Source organism: Erythrolamprus reginae, unplaced genomic scaffold (assembly GCF_031021105.1).
Source record: "Erythrolamprus reginae isolate rEryReg1 unplaced genomic scaffold, rEryReg1.hap1 H_21, whole genome shotgun sequence".
NCBI lineage: Eukaryota > Metazoa > Chordata > Lepidosauria > Squamata > Dipsadidae > Erythrolamprus > Erythrolamprus reginae.
In genome coordinates, this window is record NW_027248475.1 from 1 (window position 1) to 22,521 (window position 22,521).

General features: G+C 37.7%; 1 protein-coding gene across 1 annotated transcript in view; it reads left to right on the forward strand.

Annotated features, from left to right (window-relative positions):
* Positions 1-1,774: 1,774 nt before the first annotated feature.
* The window catches only part of LOC139155476 (complement factor H-like), a 105,538-nt gene continuing 84,791 nt past the window's right edge, over positions 1,775-22,521 (forward strand). Inside the window, exons 1-5 of the mRNA XM_070730615.1 lie at positions 1,775-1,961; positions 4,153-4,258; positions 9,748-9,824; positions 15,517-15,711; positions 17,030-17,200. Coding sequence (XP_070586716.1) covers positions 9,755-9,824; positions 15,517-15,711; positions 17,030-17,200 — 436 coding nt within the window. The 5' untranslated portion in view covers positions 1,775-1,961; positions 4,153-4,258; positions 9,748-9,754. The remainder of the gene's footprint in view (positions 1,962-4,152; positions 4,259-9,747; positions 9,825-15,516; positions 15,712-17,029; positions 17,201-22,521) is intronic.

The window sequence follows — 22,521 nt, forward strand, 5'->3', positions numbered from 1 at the left end:
CCTAATGGGTGCTGTATAAAACCTTAATTCTTCCTCTATTGAAAGGAAGCAAGAGTCCAGGCTGAGTAAGCAAGCTGCAGAATCCATGACCATGTTGGGAAATAATTAACTTGATATACGGCATGAAGAAAACTTATAGCTAACTTCCATATAAGGAAATATATGCCTTACTCTCATTCCTTTGCTAATCACCAGTAAACACACAATCCAGGAAAAGGCAAAGAATGTAGCTTCCATTAATTATCTATAAGGAAATCATGAGAAGAAGCCTTATATGGTGCATGACTGAATGGTAGTTGGAGGATGGCTTAATGTATGTGGCGTTTGCGAATTGGTTATTCTGTACCACATGTCAGAAAAGGTGAAATACAATAAAAGGAGCAATCTTGATTTAACAGAGGTTGTCTCATCGAGAAAACTTTCTCTCTGTCGCTTCATTCTGATGTGGCAATTATGGCATGCTGTGCCTCCCTAGAGGTCGACCCACTGGGGGAGGGCTGCATGCCTTCAGATGGCTCCTAGAATATACTATCCCACCAGGCCTGATCAGATGAATAATGGTGACTAGGAAGAGATGTTCATCCAAGTAACCCAGTTCCAAGCCATAAAGCACTTTAAAAATGATTCCCAGCGCATTGAGTTGCACCTTGTAGCACACCAGTCACCATTGCAGTTCACAAAGTAGTGGTGTCATATGCACTGAGTAACCAACCAGGGGTGGGTTCTAACTTACCTCACTGCCAGTAGGTTCCTCTCATGCTGTGTGGCATGCGCAGTGCTGGAATTTCTTTTTCAGAAAATAAGCCAAAAACAATATGGCAATGCATGCACAGTGCTGGAAACTCAGCTTCTGCATATGTGCAGTAGGAAAAAAAAACACCAGAAAAAAAATCCACCCCCCTCACCCCCCACTAAGATAATCAAAAAATTTCAAATAAGAGAAGGCAGCAACCATGAAATGGCACAGACCGAACCTGTTCTATAATGTCATCATGACATCACCAGTGGATTGCTACCAGTTTGGGCAAACCGGTCTGAACTAGGAGGAACCCATCTCTGTAACCAACCCCATTTACCACTCAGGCTGCCTTATTTTGCACCAGCTGAAGTGCTTTTTCAAGAGGAGTCCCATGTGGAACCCACTGCAGTAATCCAGATATTAAACTACAAAAGCATGACTGGCAGTGAGCAGATCCTCCTGGTCCAATAATATTCTCCCAGAAACCTATTTGTTTCCCACGTTGATAATATTTATTTATTTATTTAATTTATTTATTCGATTTTTATGCCGCCCTCCTCCTTAGACTCAGGGCGCCTTAAAACATGTTAACAATAGAACTTTTTAACAGAGATAGAAAATCCGGGTCCTCATTTTACCCACCTCGGAAGGATGGAAGGCTGATTCAACCTTGAGCCGGTGTTGAGATTTGAACTGCTCACCTACAGATCTACAGTCAGCTTTAGTGGCCTGCAGTACAGCACTCTAACTTCTGTGCCACTCCGCCTTATTCCAGAAGTGTTTAAAAACCTTTGAAACTAAACACATTTCTTTTGGTTTAGTTTTCTGCTTTTTAGGACAAACTGCCCAGAGTTGTTCTGGAGTTAGGTGGCCTCTAGATCTCATATCTGAATACAATGTAAACAAAATATCTAGGAAACTGTGAAAAAAATAAAGTTGAAAATAAAAGTAAATTATTTTTTACGAGCTATGGAACGAGATTTGGCAGCTGGGTTTTGCTAAATGCTGTTTCTTTTTCATTGGTGTCTAGCTGAAAGTGCATGTGAACCACCTGCTAGAAGAGAACGTGAACAACCTGTAGATGAACTGATTGCAGAGACATATGCACATAAAGAAAAAATATCATATAAATGTCGCCCTGGGTATGTTAAAGCCTGGTCTATTAGACTTGAATGTAATGATGGAGTCTGGATACATTTGACACCTGCTAAGAACTGCACAGGTAAGAAATAAAATAATGTTTTGCAAAAGTCAGTGAAGAAGGATACTGAAATGTTTAAGAAGTATTTTTTATCGTTTATTAGTATTTTTTATCATAAGCCATCAAGTGGATGTTGGCTCTTAGTGATAATGTAGATTGATTTTTCTCCTGGACAAGCTCTCTCCAACTTGACTAAGGTTTCCAAAAGGGAAGTCATCCTTGCTGTAACTGTGTTTGTTCACTTTGCTGCCAGGGTTTGAAATAGAGTCCTAATATTAGAACCACCATTAAAAATGCACAACAAAAATATTCTTCCTGTATCTAAACTAAACTAAAAAGGTTCAGACTGCCCCCGAAGTTGTTGATACAGTGATACAGAGGAATTACCGAATCTATCTTTTGTACTTCTATAAATGTCTAGTTTGGTACAACAACCAAATGACAGGTACAGATTCCAGTGAAAAGTCCTTAGGGAGTTGGGGAGCATACAAATTTAGACAGTCAGTCAGTCAGAAGAAACAATTGCAACCAGCCCTCCTTTCATAGAATACCTGTATATTGAGCAGATTAGAAGAACTGAGAAAATATCTACAGATCCCTCACATCTGAATATTAACTGTTTCAACTCCTCCCCTAACATCTGGATATAAACTGTTTCAACTCCTCCCCTCAGGAAGTCGCTGTAGGGCATTGCATGTCAAAAAAACTAAACACAGGGACAGTTTTTTCCTCATGGCATCATTCTGCTGAACACATTATTCTTACAGGACTATCTTATATATTTGTTTGTCTTATTTACCCATATTGTTTGGCTGTAGTATTATCATCCTTCTCATCTTTTTTAATATTCCCTTTTATTGATAGTATTATTATGATTATTACTCTGTTTCTTTTGGACATAGACAAAGCTTTTCTAACCTTATTGTCTAGTCTAAATGCTTCCTGCTGGTCTGGACAATTTTCTTATAGCTCCATCTGCTGGCTAAACTCAGAGACAAATTCCTTTGGTGTCCAATCACACTTGGCCAATAAAGAATTCTATTCTGTTTTGTTCTTCTACTTTTCCCAGTATTACAGACTTCATCAGAAAGCTAGGCCTTTGCATAATATGTTCAAAGTAGGATCCCTCCAACCACTAGAGCAGGCCAGCAAGGAATATTGTAGGTCCTGTCCCCTAATGACTTATACCTGGTGGGACTCAGAAGGGCTTTTTCCATGTTAACTCCCTCCCTTTGGAGAATAAATTAGCCTAGCTCCCAATTTGATACTCTTTCCCTGAACACTTGGTTGGACCCATCAATTGGCTAATTTGACTGTGTGTTGTCACTGGGGTTATTGTTTTTCTTTTTTTAAAAATTAATTTCTATGTTGTGCTTTTATTGCTTGTAGGTAGTGTTGGGCGAAGCCAACAAAGTTCAGGTTCGGCAAACTCACCTGAACTTTGCCGTGAAGTTTGGGTGAGGTCGCTGAACCCGAACCCGAATAGCGCCGCTGCGGCATCGTTTTCTGTAAAAATAAACAAGGAGGTGGGGAATTCCCCACCTCCTTTTGCTTCCTTTTATTTTTACCGAAAAGGATGCCGCAGTGGCGCTGCAAGCAAAAGGAGGTGGGGAATCCCAGGATGGGATTCCCCACTGTCCTCCCGGGCGGCGGCGCTTCGCAGTGTTCGAGCAAACGCTGAACCCAAACTTTTAAAAAAGTTTGGGTTCGGCATGTTGAACTTTGCAAAGTTTGGTTTGCCCAACATTACTTGTAAGCCATCTAAAGTCACTCTGAGCAAGTAGGTAACTGTATACATTTTCCAAATAAATAAATTTTCTGCTTTTCTTTGCACTCTGTTTTTACTTGATACCAAGTGCTATGAATTACATCATTATCACTAAAAATAGAAGTTGCTTTTCAGACTGAATGCCAGGAAGAATGTATAGCTGTTTCCATGAATAAGAACTTTGAATTAGCCATGTAATGTCTTAATGAAAGGCATTTCATATGATTACATATCATTCAGAATATTAGAATGTACACACTAATGAGGTGAAGCAGTAGTGCATAAATTCTGAAAATAGTAAGACCAGTTTTAGTTCATAATAACGATGAGATAGAAAAGATGAAATAGGCAAAGGGCGATTCAAGTTCTAGGCAGTCTAAGGGCTTCCCAAATGCTAATGTTCTTGTTATATTACATTGTATTACATATTATTTTAATTTTCAGGAAAATCTTGTGGCAACCCTAGAGAATCTGATTATGCCACTTTTGAACTTGTCCATGGAGATGGTTTTACTTTTGGTGCCCGTGTTGAATATACGTGTATTGAAGGGTAATATTTTTTAAATTGTTTTTCCCCTTTCTAATTATTCATTATATACAACCTGTGTATTACGGAAATCAAAAGCGCTGTCTCCCAAAACGATAATGTATTTATATTGTATTAGCTGGATACCCATCTTCGCGACGAAACTGTGATTGGGTGGTGATTTGTAACTGCCTATTGTCTCTGCTGTGGAGAATGATATCTTTCTTCTCAAAATTCTGGCTGACAATGCGAACAGCCACTTCTGTAGTCATGGGGGCATTGAAACAACCTTGGTGCTCTCCAGAAACTTCCTATCGGTATTAATCACCACTTGGAAGCAGGGAGGGGCTACCAAAATTTTTACTACGACACTGTGGGACGTGGCTTATGCAGGACGCCCTGCATCTTTCAGTGCAAATTGGGTGCTCTGGGGTAGAGTTCCATTTTCACTACCCCACTGCGTTCTGCCCTTTCCGGGCAGTAGCTCACCCCTGCTTGGAAGTCCTTGTGGCCCTTAGGAACAGAATCAACAGCAGCCTTACATTCCAGAATATACTTGTGTTCATGTAGCAACTTCTGCAATTGGCTAACCAGTTCTGGATTAACGCCTGTGTAGATTCCACAACGGATGTCTCTCTCATTGTCATCATCACCAACAAAGTATGTCGGGAGAAATGAAGGCTGCTGCTGAAGTCCCACCCTGATACTTCCTATCCTGTGGTAGACCTGCCCCTGCAGTTTGAATGTTGGTATAAAATTTTCCTCCTTCACCTCTCTGACTCCAAAAGACATCATTTGAAAGCATCTGCTGCCCGGAAGTTGTACTTCCGGGCAGCAGAAAGAAAGTGGTCTGCCATTGGATGCTGGTGGGTAAGACGGCTGTGTAAGGGTTTAGGGTAAGGCTCAAGGGGAGGGAGCTGGACTTTAGCACCATTGCAGCCTGTCCTGCAAAGTCTCATCCTGCCACTTCAGGGCACAGTACCAAGCACTGGGTAACTGAGGTCTGAGATCAACCACCTTTCCCCTCAAGTAATCAATCTGAGGTTCATATTTAAAACCAGATAAATACTTATTAGTCCAAGTCATTGATTAGATTTGTGTATCCTTTCATTGCATTTAGCTGTAACTGCCTGATTAATGTAGGGGTTATTAGATGCATACTTTTTTACAGTCTCTCTATTGATTTTGGGATGACTTTGATGATACTTTTTTGCAGCTTCCCTTATTTGTGTTTTTTATCTGTAAATCTTTTCCTTTGTTTCGTCTCTCTTCTCTCTTTAACTTGTGTTACAGTAGAAGGAACAGGTTTATCTGAACTGAGGAGGTCAGTTCAAGAAGTGATTTGGGGCTGGGACACTATGCAGGAGAAATTTGGTTCACAATCAGTTTGCTCAGTGGGGGTCGGTGATTGAGACTCATAAGGGAATATATCTCCTGCCACTTGGAGTTCGGAAGCAGTTCCATAGGTGAAAGGTATAGATATTTTGGTGAGGTAGTGAAGTTTAGTATTGTAAGGAGCTGAAACTAGGCCTGAGTGAAGGAATGGAATGTCTGCTAGTTTGAATTGAGGTAACGGAATGTGAGGTAACTGGCAGTTGGAACTTTTCGGGGGGGGGGGGGAGGGAGTAGTGGAGTAGAAAGTCTAACTCCTTAGCATCAGCGTGTGTTATTATAATACTGGATAGGAAATATTAATGATCAGATGGTCATTTTGAAAAATCCTTTCTTAGTGAGCATCTAGAAGCCAAGAGGAACATAAGTGCCAAATTTCAAGTTTGAAGGCTTTACTATTCTGGAGATTTTGTGATGAGTGAATGGATTTCACTTTTATATACTTTACAGTGTTCCCTTGATTTTCACGGGGGATGCGTTCTGAGACCGCCTGTGAAAGTCGAATTTCTGCGAAGTAGAGATGCGGAAGTAAAGACACCATTTTGGCTATGGACAGTATCACAAGCCTTCCCTTAACACTTTAAACCCCTAAATTACCATTTCCCATTCCCCTAACAACAATTTACTCACCATTATTACTGGTACTCACCATTGAATAAGACCCTTAATGATCCTGATATTTATAAACATAATTATTTATTAACTATAATATTTATTTTTGTTATTTATTTGCAAAAATTATTAGTTTGGTGATGATGTATGACAACATCGGACGGGAAAAACCGTGGTATAGAAAAAACCCGCAAAGTATTTTTTAATTAATATTTTTTGAAAAACCGTAATATAGGCTATTCGCAAAGTTCGAATCTGCGAAAATCGAGGGAACACTGTATATAGATTCTTGTGTAGGAATTTGTATATGCATACATATACAGACATTTTAAGATTGGGACAAGAAGAGAGTCTGATATAATGTAATCTATAGCTCTTGTCTGGCCATCAAGAGGGTAGACACTGATTTAAGAAACATCTTAACATTAGCAGAAGTCCATTCTTTCCATCAATAGGTATTCAATAGGATTCTAGATCTATTCAAGTAGAAATTATGTTCTTGTTAGGGGTAGAAATTGAACACCTAAATAAATAACTAAAAAATAAGTATTTTTTGTAAGAGACATCATTCTGCACTGTTGCAACATAATATTATTATGCTCTTGAATTTTATATCATATCTATCCCTACATTATATATTTGGACCACATGAGGGCACTCCTATACAAGGGATAATTAATTGAAAGTTTCATTTGTACTCTTTGAGCATTTATACATTACACTATACTACATACGTACATGTTTGTATTTGTCTGAGAAATAAAAAAAAACATTTAGTCTGCTTAAAACAGACTGTAATTTTAATACATTTTAAATTTATATAAGGTATGAAATATCTTGTATCTTATAAAATATAGTAATTGCAATATCAATCAATCACATATATCTGATTTTCATTTAATATGCCTTTTACTACAAGAATGACTTCTAATATAGAGAATGATTCCTGAGATTTTCATTACAAATCTTTAAAATACTTTGTTACACTGAGGTCCTAGTACTCTACTGAGTTTTATTTTTTAAAATCTAATATTTTGTTCCCAGTGCTTCTTGAAATGTTGAACTTTGTCAGGGATCACCAACCTTTCGGATTTCAGGGACCACTAAATTCATAATTTTAAATCCTGCCGACCACTAATAAGAATCCAGCATCCATACTCTCTCCCTTCCTCCCCTCTCTCTCCCTCTGACCTCTCACATCTCTCTCTTTCACTCTCTCACCCCCCTCTCTGTCTCTTTCTCACACACACTCATTCTCCCTCTCCCTCTCCATCTCTCTCTTTCATTTATGCCAAGACAAGTATAAAAAGAGAAAAGAAGGGCAAATAACTAGCCTGTAAAGATAAAATGAGGGAAACATTCTCACAGTGAACAAAGGCTTGCAACAAAAGTAAAAAATAACAAAAAAAACCCTTACTCCTGTCGGAAAGAGGATCTTACCGGCAGAGTGCTCAGCCTGTTAAAACTGAAGTAAGGCTTTCCGGAGGTCGATGGACATTAAAGCACAAGCATTCATTTTAAAATGAATCAAACTTTTTATTAGAAAAGTAGAAAAAATAAGTTTAGCCGGAGAGGTTTAGCTATGCGTCTTACATCTTTAATAGAGAAAGAACAGAATGGCTGCTAATAGCTTCTCTTCCTGCTACATTAACAAACAGAGTTAACCATTTAACTATAGGATGTTTCTTAATGTCTTTGGAGGCTGTCAATCCACAGCGTGACAACTCCAACATGTTAAAAACAAGAAAAAAGTCAAGGAAACAATTGGTCCATTGCTGGGAGAAAGTAGCAAGAAGGTGACAAGCCACAGGGAGAAAGAAGAACGATTTAACTCATTTTTTTGCATCTGTCCTTATTCAAAGGGAAAAAACAGTCCAACCTATCAAAAACAGCACCACAAAAAACAGATTAGGAACACAAATTAAAATAGGGAAGAAAATGGTAATCAAGCAACAAATCAGCAAACATGTAGGAGCAAACAAAGTAATAACCAAAAACCAACATTGGTTTGTCAAAAACAGATGATGTCAGACTATTCTTATTACATTCTTTGACAAAGTGGACCAGAGGAATACTGTCTATATAATTTGCTTGGACTTCAGTAAGACATTTGATAAAGTAGACCATAACCTACTACTAGAAAAATGTGGGTTAGAGAGCATCACCACCAAATTGATTTGTAACTGACTGATCAACCACACTCAACGTATAGGCCCCAATGGAACTTCATCTACATGGAGCGAAGTAAGCAGTAGAGTATCCCAGGGCTCTCTTTTAGGCTCAGTACACTTCAACATCTTAATCAATGACTTGGGCGAAGGGATAGATGGGGAACTCATCAAATTTGCAGATGACACCAAACAGGCAGGAATAACCAACACTCTGGAAGATAGGCTTGAGATACAGAAAGGTTTTGACAGACTTGATTATTGGGTACTATCTAACAAAATGAAATTCAGTGGTAAAAAAGTAAGGTTCTACATTTAGGCAAGAAAAACAATGCACAGGTACAGTATATGTGGTACCCTGCTCAACAGTAGTAACTGTGAGAGGGATCTTGGAGTCCTAATGGACAACTATTGAAATATGAGCCAGCGATGTGCAGCAGCTGCCAAAAAACCCAACACAGTTTTAGGCTGCATAAACAGAGTGATAGAATCAAGATCACATGTATTTTTAATACAACTTTATCATGCTTTGCTGAGGCCACACTTGGAATACTGCATTCCATTTTGGTCACCACAATTTAAAAAAAGAGAAGAGCATCAAAGATGTCTACTTTACTGAAAAGAAGGACTAGGGGAGACATGATAGCAGTGTTCCAATATCTCAGGGGCTGCCACAAAGGAGAAGGAGTCGAACTATTCTCCAAAGCTCCTGAGGGTAGGACAAGAAGCAATGGATGGAAACTAATCAAGGATAGAAGCAATTTAGAACTAAGGAGAAATTTCCTGAAAGTTAGAACAATTAATGAGTGGAACAATTTGCCTCCAGAAATTGTAAATGCTGCAGCACTGGATGTTTTTAAGATTATGTTATATAACCATCTGTCTGAAAGGGTGTACGTTTCCTGCCTAAGCAGGGGGTTGGACTAGAATACCTCCAAGGTCCCTTCAAATTCTGCTATTTCTGTTTCTATATTTAATATGTACAACATTGCTTTTATATTATTCTGTGCTGTTTGAGTCTTTTTTCCCCTGAAAAACTGGAATATCAAACTCTGTTTTGGAAATACAATATTATATATCCAGAAGTGGTTTGAATTTGGTGATAGTTTCAAAGGTTTTGGAATGGAAAATAAATTAAAAATTTGGGAAGAATGAGTTTCTCATCTTTTTCTAACTGGGAATAAATACCAAACTTGTTTCAGGAAAACTCTTCTCCATTTACAAGAATAATCAGTAATAATTGAAAAAATGTATCATCTCAGTATGTATCAAATATGTTTTAATATATAATCCTTTTGCAGTTTTAGTGTGTTTAGTTCACAATTTTTTTTAAATTATTAGGTATAAGATGCTCAGCCAATTTAATTACCGTGATTGTCGAGCAAATGGATGGACCAATGAGATTCCTCATTGTGAAAGTAAGTAAGCTCTCAACATTTTTAAGGATCAGAATAGTAAAAATTGACTTAAATTCCCACAAACTGTCATGGTTATCAAGCAATATCATTTCTGGCTTTAGTTGTGAATTTCAAAACTATTCAGTTTTTTTTATTATTTCCCAATGAAATAAACTCTTCACCTAAATGTTTGTAAATCAAACATTTTTAATAATTTCTACTAATATCTCTTTCTTCTAAACAAGCTTCAATTTTTCAAATAATGAAATAAATTTGTTTTTTGAGGAGGGGGAGAGCAGGCTAGATTATATTTCATGTTATATGCCAAAACTTAGAAAAAGTAAATATTTGTAGTCTTAATGTGGTGCCTCTTCCTTAGTTTCTTGTGTCTGTTGTACAGTTTTTTCTGTCATGTCCTTGCCTGTTGTCCATGTCTTCTTTAAATGTTCCTAGGAAATCTCATGGTATTAAAACTGAGTTAGTCAAAACCTCTTGTAGCAGATGATTGGGCTGAGCCTAAGGAGGGGTAAAGCATGAGACCTTGCACAGCCATAAAATATCTAAGTTCAACACACCTTGAATATCTCTCTTATCTCCAACACATTTCTCTTAACAATCAGCTGGCCAAATTCTTGTAGGGAGTTTAAACTTGCAATGATTTTTTATATTCATTTGAGCTGCCTCATCTCCTGATTTCTTGGGTGTTTGATACCTCTACCAGAGGTGGGTTCCTCCCAGTTCAGACCCCTTGGTGATTTCATGATAATGTCATGGATTCAGTTCAGTCGGTGCCAGTCCATGGGCACCACCACCATCTTCTTTTGAATTATCTTTGAATTATTTATTTATTTTTCTTCTGCACATGCACAGAAGTCGAGTTTCTAGCACTGCACATTCATGGCCATTTTATTTTTGGCTTTAACTGCAGTTCAGTTCGGGTCGTATGTGACCCAAAGCCAAGTTTGAGTCCCTGTAAAAAAAATTCCCTGCATATCTGAAACTTGAAATTTCATGACTTTTCATCATTTCAGGGGTTCTCTCTATGAGAATTTTTTTTTGGGGGGTGGGGGGTTTCTCTCTTGCTGAAAAACAAAAAGTCACACTTCTTGTGTTCCCGGGTCACTCTGACCCGGACTGAAAACTCTTCATTTGAAGTGCTTATGTTTGGTCAATTTGAATACCTTTTTCACTTGGTAAGTAGTCTGAACATTTCTGCACACAATGATATGAAAATTGAAATGAAAAAAGTAATTCTTATTGGTTTATTTTGCTGATAGAATGTGTGCCCCCCCCTGTTTTTGTGAAATATTTTTCAATTTATGGATAGTTTTGCTTGCAAAATGTGTTCAATTTTACTAAAGTTGGTGTGGGATTGGTAGTTTGAACATTTCTGAATATAAGAAAAATATAAATGAACTGAAAGAAATGTTTCTTATTGGTTGTTTACAATCATAAATAACCCCCCCCCCCTGGCTGCTTGCAAACATTTTCACTTTATATTTACACAGGCTTCAAATCCGAAATATTTTTAATATCTTATGCATTCATTTATTCAATTTAACATTGTTGATCATCAAAATAATATTTTTGGGGTGGTGGCTAATTCTTTTCTGGGCAAAAAATAATAATCACGTCGAGTCTGTTTCTGGTCGTATATGACCGGACCAAAAATAATTTTTTTAGGTACTTGAATTTGGTCTTTTTGAAAACTTTTTCCACTGGAAAACTAGTTTGAACATTTATGAACATAATGATATGAAAATTGAACTGAAAAAATTGAATTTTGTGTCAATTTATATTTTTTTTAGGCTACAAATCTCTAAGGAATTTCCCCAAAAAAGTTTGGATATACTAAATTTAACAATCCTGAACATGAGAAAAATAGAAATGAACTGAAAAAAATGATTCTTATTTGTTTATTTTTGTCACAATATTTTTGTCAAAATAAACAAGTATGCATCAATTTTTTCAGTTCAATTTTCATATCATTATGTTCAGAAATGTTCAAACTTGTTTCCAAGTGAAAAAAGCTTTCAAAAAGACCAAATATAAGTACCTAAAATGATCAATTTGCGGTCCGGGTCAAATAGACCCGGAACATAAGATTAGGGAGGTTTTTTGGACAGCATAGCAGGGTTAAAAAAATGATTAATTTTTTTTGCACTGCGCATACACAGGGGCTACACAGCCCGAGAGTAAGCGAGCAAGGTAAGTTAGAACCCACCCCTGGCCTGTACTATTTCAAATTAAAAATCTCTCCTTTCCATTTGTCTCGACAAAATGATATCTTTTTATGTTTGAGCTTTTCAGTCAAAAATATCCCCCCCCCCCTTAGGTAGTATTCTGATTGAAAATTCTTTATGTACATCTATGTTGATCTTCAACCTGATATTAAAATGTTTTTGGAGAGCTTAATTTCTTGTCTTCCTTCTAACAAAGTACATAAGAATATCTCCTAATGTATTTCTTAACTTTGCATAATTTATACTGTTCCCATATACATTATCTGTCTGTGCCTACATATCATCTCCAACCCATTACAGAAATTTTGTAGAGATTGAACTATCTATTGTTTGTCTAAACTGGGATCTTTTGAAACCACTCTGAATCTCAGGCATAATTCTTTTTCTTCTTTCATTCCAATATGACAAGATTGTGTAAATCTTTTTTCCCTCTTTCCATTATTATTTCTTCCTTTTTAAAAAAATCGTTTCACCTCTCTAGTCAACTGTCCTAGAGATTTTTCAAGATTTTTTAAAAATCTCTTCTTTCACTTCCTCCTTAATATTTATAAATCTTTCTTCCAATCTCCTTTAAAATGTAGTCATATCTCTCTTAACAGATTCAGATACATTCTTCCCCAACTCTTCAAATGTTTTTTTTTAATCTTTGGAATGATTTTTTTTTTGGGGGGGGGGGTGCTCTAGCAATCCTCTCCTTCCTTTTCCAAGTTTGCTGATTTTTCCAGTAGTATCTATTTAATTTATTTGTAATCCAGAAAGAGAAAGTGAGCCAAGTAGAAAATTAAAAGAGAGGTTTTTCTTTCCCATCTTTCATTTGCCTTTTCTGTATTACCTTAAGCCTTTGGTCCCTTCTGACACTTACACTTTGAAGTTCTAAAGTCACATGTTCTGTTTTAAGATTCCTTCAGCTCATTATTTTGAAGTTTACCAATTCTCTTTACTAAAACTCTAAACACTCTGTATTCCCACTAAGATATGTATTTATTAAATAATTTTAAAAGCTCTGTGTAAAACTAATATTTCAAATTTCACTGTCACTTTTATCCATCTTAAACTTATTTAGACCAAACTCCCATCAAGCTTTTTGCTGTTGATTTTAATTTTTTAAAATTATAATTTATTTATATCCAGAAGATCTTTAATCCCTCACCCTCACCGTAGTTAACTGTTCTGCTATTCCAAAAAGACGTTTTCCCCTTTAATTAAAAATAATTGCAATACAAATGTGCTTAAGACAGTGAGGTTTTAATCAAAGCCAATGTCTTTAAAGGCTCCACTGTGGATCTGAGCTCTTTGACTTTCCTAAGTCTTCTGGCTACTCAGATTTACAAATCAGCTGCAAGGACTTAATAGTAGTAGAGTTGGAAGGGACCTTGGAGGTCATCTAGTCCAACTCCTCCTCACGCAGGAGACCTATACTAGGAATTCGTACCTCTGAACTACAAACTTTCTGATTGACAAGCTCAGTGTCTTAGCCACTGAGCCACCTAGTCACCTTAAAATCTAGCTGTGATTCTCAATTATTTTCTGCTACACCCCTACCCAGGAAAAAGTAAACATTTCAGCCCCCCACCCCAAACTCTCTGCCAGGACAATTGTTTGCAACATTCAGCACATTTTTACTGAAAAAAATGAAGCAGCCTATCAGTCTGATTAGGGTATAATGCATTTAAATGATGCCTTGATTTATTTGGGTTCATGCTGTCTGCTGCCAACGTTTTTAGACCCATTAAACATACTATGGTGAGATGAGGCCTTGCCTCATCTCACCATAGTCACAGTGAAGCCAAGCGTACATACGCTTCATCATATCCTTGTCTTAGCTTTTGGGAGACTTACATCTGTCTCATTATCTCCATCTCTCTCCCCCTTTCTTTTCATCCCTGTTAAATATTTTTCTATGGTGTTGCTTAAGGGTTTGTTACTTGTACTTCATATCTCCTGCTCTGTGCTCTGTGTTATTGTTCAGTGCAAACCCCCCCCCCAATTCTGTGGCAAAAAAAAGCATGTTTCCTGGGTTCATGCCCCCCCTGGCATTTCTCTGTGCCCCGCCCCACTATTTGAGAAGCACTGCCTTACGTGAAAGAGCATTCCAGAGCACAACGAGCAGTATCTTGGTCTTGCTTTATTCAAGGAGGCTCTGGTGGCTCATGCTTATCATCCAATTATCAGTCTTCATTGCAATATTATCTCCACTCTTCCAGAGACACCCTAGTCTACCATTGTCATCACTTGAAAGTCACATACATTCTTAAATTGCAAATTGCACAGAGATAGGTCTGTTTATATTATGTCCTCAAAACATAAATTTATATAATAACTTTCATCTAGAAAATTCAGAATCCTTTATCACTTGTGCAACAGCCACTTTCTGGGTTACCACAATTAAATAAGCATAAATGGTTATAGATATAATCTCTTACATTTAATGCATGTTACCCATCTTGTTTTAGACAATATATATTTTAACTTCTTAGATCATCCCTTCATGCTGCCCTTCTTTCCTAATTGGAAGTTGTAGCTGCGGAGGGTGTAAAAGTGTGACCTCCCCAGCCCAGTCCCCACATCCAGCTCTCAGAGATAGGAGTCCTAGTCCTTCTATTTGGCCGCTGAAAAACGAAGTAGCGGAGAAAGGACCATGGGTGCCACCCTCAACTAGGCACTGTTTGCACAGACCGCCGCACCCCCAAAAGGCGCCCCTGAAGCTGCCTCAGCCGGGAAGAGGCGGCAACTGCCTGGTCCCTGCCACAGCTCGCTCACCAACCCGAGCCACCAGTGCCTGCCGGTCTCCCACAGAACACCCTCTGCTCCGAATTGAAATCCCTGCTGGCGCTTGGGCCATCGCAGCACCCGAGCACAGTCAGTGACTTGAGTATAAGTCGAGGTCGGATTTTTCAGCACATTGAAAAACTTGGCTTATACTCAAGTATATACAGTATATACAAAATGTATATACCAAATATACAGAGAATATTTTCAAAATTTGAAATCACAAACCGCTTGATAATTTTTGCTATAACTAATCATTTTGTGCATTTTCTTCAAGATGCCTCAGTATTAGTGTTGGGTGTATGAGTCCCATTCATTATTTTTTGCTGATGTCTTTATTGTTAAATATTTTCTACAAAATCACTGTTACTATTTCTGCAATAATAATGCAGTTCATGGTAATTTATCTCCCATTATTTGCTCAATTACCCAATGTGATAGAGTAAAAGATTTCTATGCTGATTGAGAATGTCCCCACATCTATTTTTTAATGATCACAGTGAATTCATTAGTAAAAAGACTTTTTTTTGTTTCATTTAAAAAAAACATTAAATTTTCCATTTTGCTGGAGACTATACTGTGCAGGTCACCAGATTTTTAAATATTTACGGTTGGTGACACGTTTCATTTCCTGTTTGCTTTTTTCTAAGTCTTAAACATTTCTTAATTAGCTTTATATTACAATATTACTCTATTTGCAGTCAACAAATGTCCTCCGCTAGCACTACCAGAAAACATGAGGATTATTCAGGGTGCAAAATTTCAAATGAATGAAGATTTTTTATATGGTGATCTAGTGATATTTGGATGTACTGGAAAGCTCAAAATAAAAGGATCTAATAAAATTACTTGCACTGCTGATGGCACGTGGAGTGCACCTGTTTCAGAATGTATAGGTGAGTGAGGGGAAGTTATGTGAACTCTGAGTTGCAGTGATTATTACACTCCTTTGTCATAGTTGTGTCACTCTTTGATTGGCTTGGAGTTCTATGGGCTACAGAAAGACTGGACCTATTTGGTCTGCCTCAGACAACTGATGAACCCCAATTGGTTCTAAATGGAACTTACTAAGTAAAATGGGAGAAAAGAGATCTAGAGTATCACTGGAGGACAACAAAAAGTGAAGCCAGGTGAGTGTGAAATGGAGTTTTACTAAGAACTATCTCATGGTGGTAAGATCAGGGAAGTGTCCATAGTATTCTCTCCTTATTGCATCTAGTTGGTGGTTTCATTCAAGGCAATTCAGTTTTTCCAAAGGAGAATTGTGAGGAGTATGCTAGACATATGTTAGATAAATTATTTGGATTCATTCTATAATGCATTTTAAACCTGAGGGAAGCCCCATGAAACTAATTGAGACTTCGTCTATTTTCATTGTCTGGAAGGAAATTAAAACCTATTAATCCTGATCATTAGCTTGTCCATCAGTATAATACATCAATTTTCCTCCTGGTAGGCTATGACCTCCTGTCAGGTGAGACGTGGTTGAGTTCTGGCAGTAGTAAATTCCTTCTTGGGAAAGAAAAATATTCCTTCACTTAAGGAGCCACCGTACTCGCTTCTCAAGAAGTCACTATTAGCTGAACAAATATTGATTCATATTGTCCTAAACTATAACCCTTCCTGGGGGAGGTTATTAAGAACAAGCAATTGCTTCAGAGAACTGTGGAGTAAGTAATAGACTTTTTCAGTCAGTTTTCAGATCTGAGTACAGAATTAAATTGATCATACCTGTGGTGAGAATAGGATGCATCCATCCTTTTTGTCCTTGGTATTTTAGTGGCTTTTAATCAGGGTAGCTTTTTGAGCTGCTTTTGAGGATTAGATTGGGTAGCACTGTGTTGTAATAGTTCTACTCTTTTCTCTGAGACAGTTTTAGTTAGCATTCATGGAAGAAGAGGTCTAGCCCATAGATACTGCTTTGCAGGTTGCCTCAGTCCTCATCCCCATATTAACTTAAAGACACTTCTTGAGGCTGAAAACATTTCATTTGATTGTGAAATAGTAGATTTATTATTGTTCATCCTAATGAGTATGAAAAAGGTTACTTCTTCAACCTGATTCTACATGAATCCTCTAGGGGATGAAAAATGAGATTAAAATTTACAACGATACCTCTTTCTTCTTTAATCTTTTTAGTAATACAGCATTTTTACTTCAACTGAATAAAGAGGATATTAATGAAAAAAACCTTTTATTTGTATTTTATGGTAGAAATAACTTGCCAGGCACACCCTATTGAAAATGGAAATCTATTATCACCAAAACTCATTTACAAGGATGGTGAGAGAATACAATTCTCCTGTAATACAGGATATAAATATATTGACAGACCAGATGCCTTATGTACTGAGACTGGATGGAGTTCAAGGCTTCAATGTGCAGGTTTGTATATGTTTCTAATGGTCATGGTTGTTTTGAAATCTTATACACATTTTAGTCTTCTTGCTATGCATGCCTAAAATCGTAGCTCCAATCAATCTGACCAGGTTAAAAACCTTGTGGTAAAATAGGAAAATAAATCTTTGTATGTCTTCATTTGATTTTGTTTTTATTGAACATGCCGAGAACATGAATAAGAAGCATTGTCTTAGAAAATTCATCATACCCTTTTTAAAAAGTAAAAGAAAATACTGCTTCAATATCCCTTTAGATCTATGGATTTTTTACATTATACTGAATTGATTTCCTAAACTAGCTACAATTAACTTTAAAGGGATAATTCAAAAAGAGCCACTAAGTCTATAATTTCAACTTTTTAATTAAATAAAAACTCAGGGTTCGTGGCTTCCTGGAACTTGCGGAACCAAATGGCATACAGTATTATACTTCTCTAAGTGATCAGACTTAGAAATGTCTTTCTTCAAAGAAGGATCTTATTCTTCTGAAGATTATTTGAGGCAAACATTTACTTCTGTCTGCAATCTATCATTAGTAATATGGCTCAGCAATAAATGTGGGGCCAAATAGGAATGAATGTTTCATATAGCATTTCTTGGACAGTGGAACATAATTCATTAAGACTTTGTGTCTAATGCACAAGGTATAGAAAAATTAATTGTTTCTTTTAGGGAAAATTTGGGTGATGGAGCCACAAGGGATAAAATCTATTTATTTATTTATTTGACCTCTTTGCTGCCCAATCCATAAGTCTCAGGGTGACTTGCAAAATAATAATACAAATACAATAAATAAGAGCAATAAGAGAAGTCAAATATAATATAAAAAACTAATCCCATGATAAAACCCATTAATATAAAAAGACATAATCACAAGCATACACACCATTCATACAGTTTGGCCATGAAAGATGTACAATTCATGCCCCCAGGCCTGTCGGCAGAGCCAGGTCTTCATGGCCTTACAGAAAGCCAGTAGGGCAGGAGCAGAACAGACATCGGCCTTGTTGGCAACCAACCTGGCATTGAGTAGCAGCAGCCTGCGACCAGAGCCCTGACTACCAGCTACACGGGATGAGACCTGGGGACAGAACAGGGAATCGCTTCCAAGCAGCTAGTATTCATTCTCTGAGAGCGGCCTACCCCTTGGTTCCTGCCGGATCTGCCGCTCCCAGTAATGACCGTAATTCCCTGGCTATCCACCCTGTCTGGAATTGCTCTACCACCTCCACTGGCTCTCTTCTTCTTGGCAGGCCTATCTGTTGGTATGTCTCGGTGCAGCTAGGCTGCGAGACCTTCAACATACCCTGAGCAGAGTTTAAGGAAGACTGTGGATGTGTGATACAGCCAGTAACGACACAGGCTTAGTATGCTAAACAAGTATTATTTACATATATACATATCTATAAGCACAAAGCAGAAACAATCAGCAAACCGCATATAGCAGCACGAAGCAGAAAAATACTCCCCCCACAAGGTAAAAGGCATCATCAGGACAGAGTGCTGCCACTCTCTTATGGCTAGCCAGCCAAAGCCTTAAAGAGATATTACAACTGTAACAAATGCAAAACTACAATTAGTAGTTTAACATACAAGGCAATCCCAAATATCTGTATGTACCATGTACTAACAATCTCCCTCCTTGGGGTTGACAATTTTTAAACACAGTTGCATTTACTGCTTCAGGTTATACCTGGTACAACTATCAGTATGTAGTTTAGCACCCTGCGCCTTGGTGAAATTGTCAGAAAGATTTTCAGTACTTTCACAGTACTCTAATTTGATTAGGCCATCTTTAACACACTCCCTTACATTGTAATATCTTAAGTCTGTGTGATTTGAGTGTGTTTTCACAGCTTTACACTTTGCCATGCTCAATGCTGACTGGTTATCCTCATAAACCACAACTGGTTTATGGCATTACACACCGAGATTCAACAGCAACTGCCAGTATACTACCGAAACCATACACAATTGTGACAAACTGGCAAACTCGGCGTCTATTGTAGACAGACTGATATGCTGCTGCCTCATGGATTTCCACCCTACCAAGGCTAAACCTGTAGTAGACTTTCTGGTCACACTGTCCAAGGCAAAACTAGCATCCGCATAAGCCACAAGTTTCAAACTATCATCTGGTTCTAAGTACAAACTATGATGCATAGTCCTTTTTAAATATCGTAAAATCCACTTAACAGCCTTCCAGTGATATTCCGTTGGCTCCTTATTATACAATGCCAGCTGATTAATGCTATAAGCGATATCAGGCCGTGATCAAAGTCCCAAATAAGACAAGCTACCAACCAGAGAACGATACAGTTCCCTAGCTACAGCCTTTCCTTCTGTATTGCCATGTACAAAGCAACTCTCCATTGGAGTCCTGGCAACCTTACAGCTTTCCATATTATATTTTTTCAAAAGACTGTTAATTTTCCCAGCTTGTGTTAATTTAAAACCATTCTTGGTTTTCTCAATGTCAGTGCCTAAATAATCTCACCAAGATTCCTGATTCTGAATTTCTTTTCCAGACCCTGCACTATCTTCCTTACTGCTTCAACAAACCTAGCAATAATTGCAATGTCATCCATGAACAATAACAATACTTCTTTGGAAACTTTTCTATTTCTCAGGAACATACAGGGATCAGCTTTACTCGCATGAAATCCCATACCCTCTAATGCTTTAACAATCATGGAGTTTTAATCCATATAAGCTTTTCTTAAGCTTCCAACACTGATCCTTGTCATGCTTGACACTAGGCAGAATTCTCATAAAGATTTTATGCTACAACGGCATGTGCAGATATGCCGTTTCCACATCAATGTGATGCACACAAAACTTGTGCTTCGCAGCCCGTACTAATGCTGTACTCAGAGTTACTGCTCTTAAACTTGGAACAAAGATTTTATCATAGTCACCCCACATCTGGGAAAAACTTTGACTTTATAGACCCAAGAGATCCCACTAAATGCTCTCCAGGAGGCAACTGTACTTCTTCATACACTTCCAACTCCTTCATGGCAGCTAACTCCTTTCTCATAGCATCATGCCAATGCCTCTTCTCTTTATCTGGAAACATTTTAAGTTCTCCATAATGCGATGGCTCCACAACTGCAGAAGCTACATTAGCCTTGTACCTATCCGGTTCCTTCCTAACCCTACAACCTCTACTTGGAACAACAACATCACTAGTACCTGGCATTGGCTTGTTCTTCACTTCACTCTTAATATACACTACTGGAGCGCTTTCACTCGTACCAGGAGTTTCCTCGGCCAATAACTCCTCCTCACCTGACCCTTCAGACTCGCTTCCAGCACTGCTAAGCAGTCTCTGGCAGCTATCCTTCTTCTTTACAAATAAAGGAGACGGAACAATAACTTCTTTATTTGTCCCTTCAGGGTGTTCTACCCTATTCCATCCAGTCTGTTCTAGGAACTTGACACTTGCACTGTAACTGCACACACCAGTGTTCTTTTCCCAGAACTTAAAAGATCTATGGTTGTTGTGATAACCAACGAAATACAACAACCTTGCTCTATGCTGACCTTTTCTACGAACTTGAGATGGAATATGCACCCATGCTGGTGCTCCAAACACATGAAGATAGCTCAAGTCAGGCTTCTTACCATACCACTTAGTGAATGGAATCTCTCCAGTAGATGAGTGAACAACATTGTTTAAGACAACATTTGCACACAGCAATGCCTCAGACCATACCTGTCCTGACAAACCAGAATCCCTAATCATGGTTCTCATCATGGCCTGTAGCGTTTGGCCTCTCCTCTCAACAAATGCATTATGCTGTGGCCTATAAGGCGCAGACAGCCTGTGTTCTATACCACAATTCTTCAGCAAGTCAGCAAACCTCTTGTTTGTAAAATCTGTTCCATCATCAGAGACCACACTAACAACCTTCTTATTCATTTTTCTTTCCACAAATTTCAGCCAGTTACTAGACAACCTATAAGTATCTGCCTTCGTCTTCATTGCATACACAAAGCCAAACCTGGAATAATGATCCACAATGCTCAGAATAAACCATGAACCATTATAGCTAGTTGTTCTCAATGGACCTATTACATCAATAAACACTAGTTCCAAGATAGTCTTAGTTTTGAAACCTTTATAATGCTTTGTAGGGGTAACCTTGATTTTCTCTTCATGGCAAATATTGCAATCTACATATCTTGAACCTGGTTTAAGTTTGATACCTTCAACAAGCCCAATTGTCTTTTTCACCAATTGAAAATTCAAATGCCCCATTTTTCTGTGCCTAAGATGAATACAATTATCACGAGGTTTTACATTGCTAAACATGGCATTTGTTTTGGCTTGTTTCTTTACATTAAGCATGTATAAACCATCTTTAAACTCAGCAACAATTTTATACCCCTCTTTCTTAATAATGCAATGATCATTTTTAAATAATACAGTATAACCCATCTTGGTTAATACATTAACAGACAGCAGATTATACTTTGCCTGAGGAATATATAAAGAGAACACTGTTTTGTTTAAAAATGAACAGTGAGCATTTCCTTCCCCAGAAGCATGAATTTTCCAGCTGTTAGCTAAACAAATACTTTCCCTACTTGCATTTGCTTCTCAAAACATTTCTTATCATTGTTTAAACAATGTGTTGATCCACTGTCAACAACCCACAAACCACTCTTAACATTCCTGGTTTGTTTTACATTCCTGGTAGCCACAAAGATATCACCAGGCTTTTCTTTCCATTGACAAAACTTTGCAATATGTTCTTTTTGTTTATCTTTGTAACAAGTTTGAACAAGTTTCTTGATACAAAAAGCTTTTCTTCTTTAAACTGCAAACAGTCTCTGCAAAGATTCGCTTCTTCCAGCAAACACCTAGTAATCTCAGTTTAAGTAAGTTCATCTTTGGACAGCACACCTAATGATGATACATAAGCATCATAGCTATCATTGAGTGAAAATAAGATAATGTACACTTGATGAATCTCTGAGAAAACAAGCTCTTATTCATGCAGCTCTGCCAAAATCTCTTTCATCACAGTCAAATGAGCTAGCATATCTCTGTTCCGGGCTAAACGAGTGCGAAAAAGTTTCCTCGTTAATTGTATATGTGCACCAACACTGTCCCGCACATATATATTTCACAAAATATCCCAACACTTGGCAGCTAAGCTTTCACCACGAATGTGAGTTAATTGCTGGGCTGCAAGCATAAGACCAATTAAACTGCGAGCTTTCATATTGTCCTGGTTAAAGTCTTTTATCTTCTTGGCATCCTCCTTCACATCAGGATCCAAGGCATCCAAATTGGGA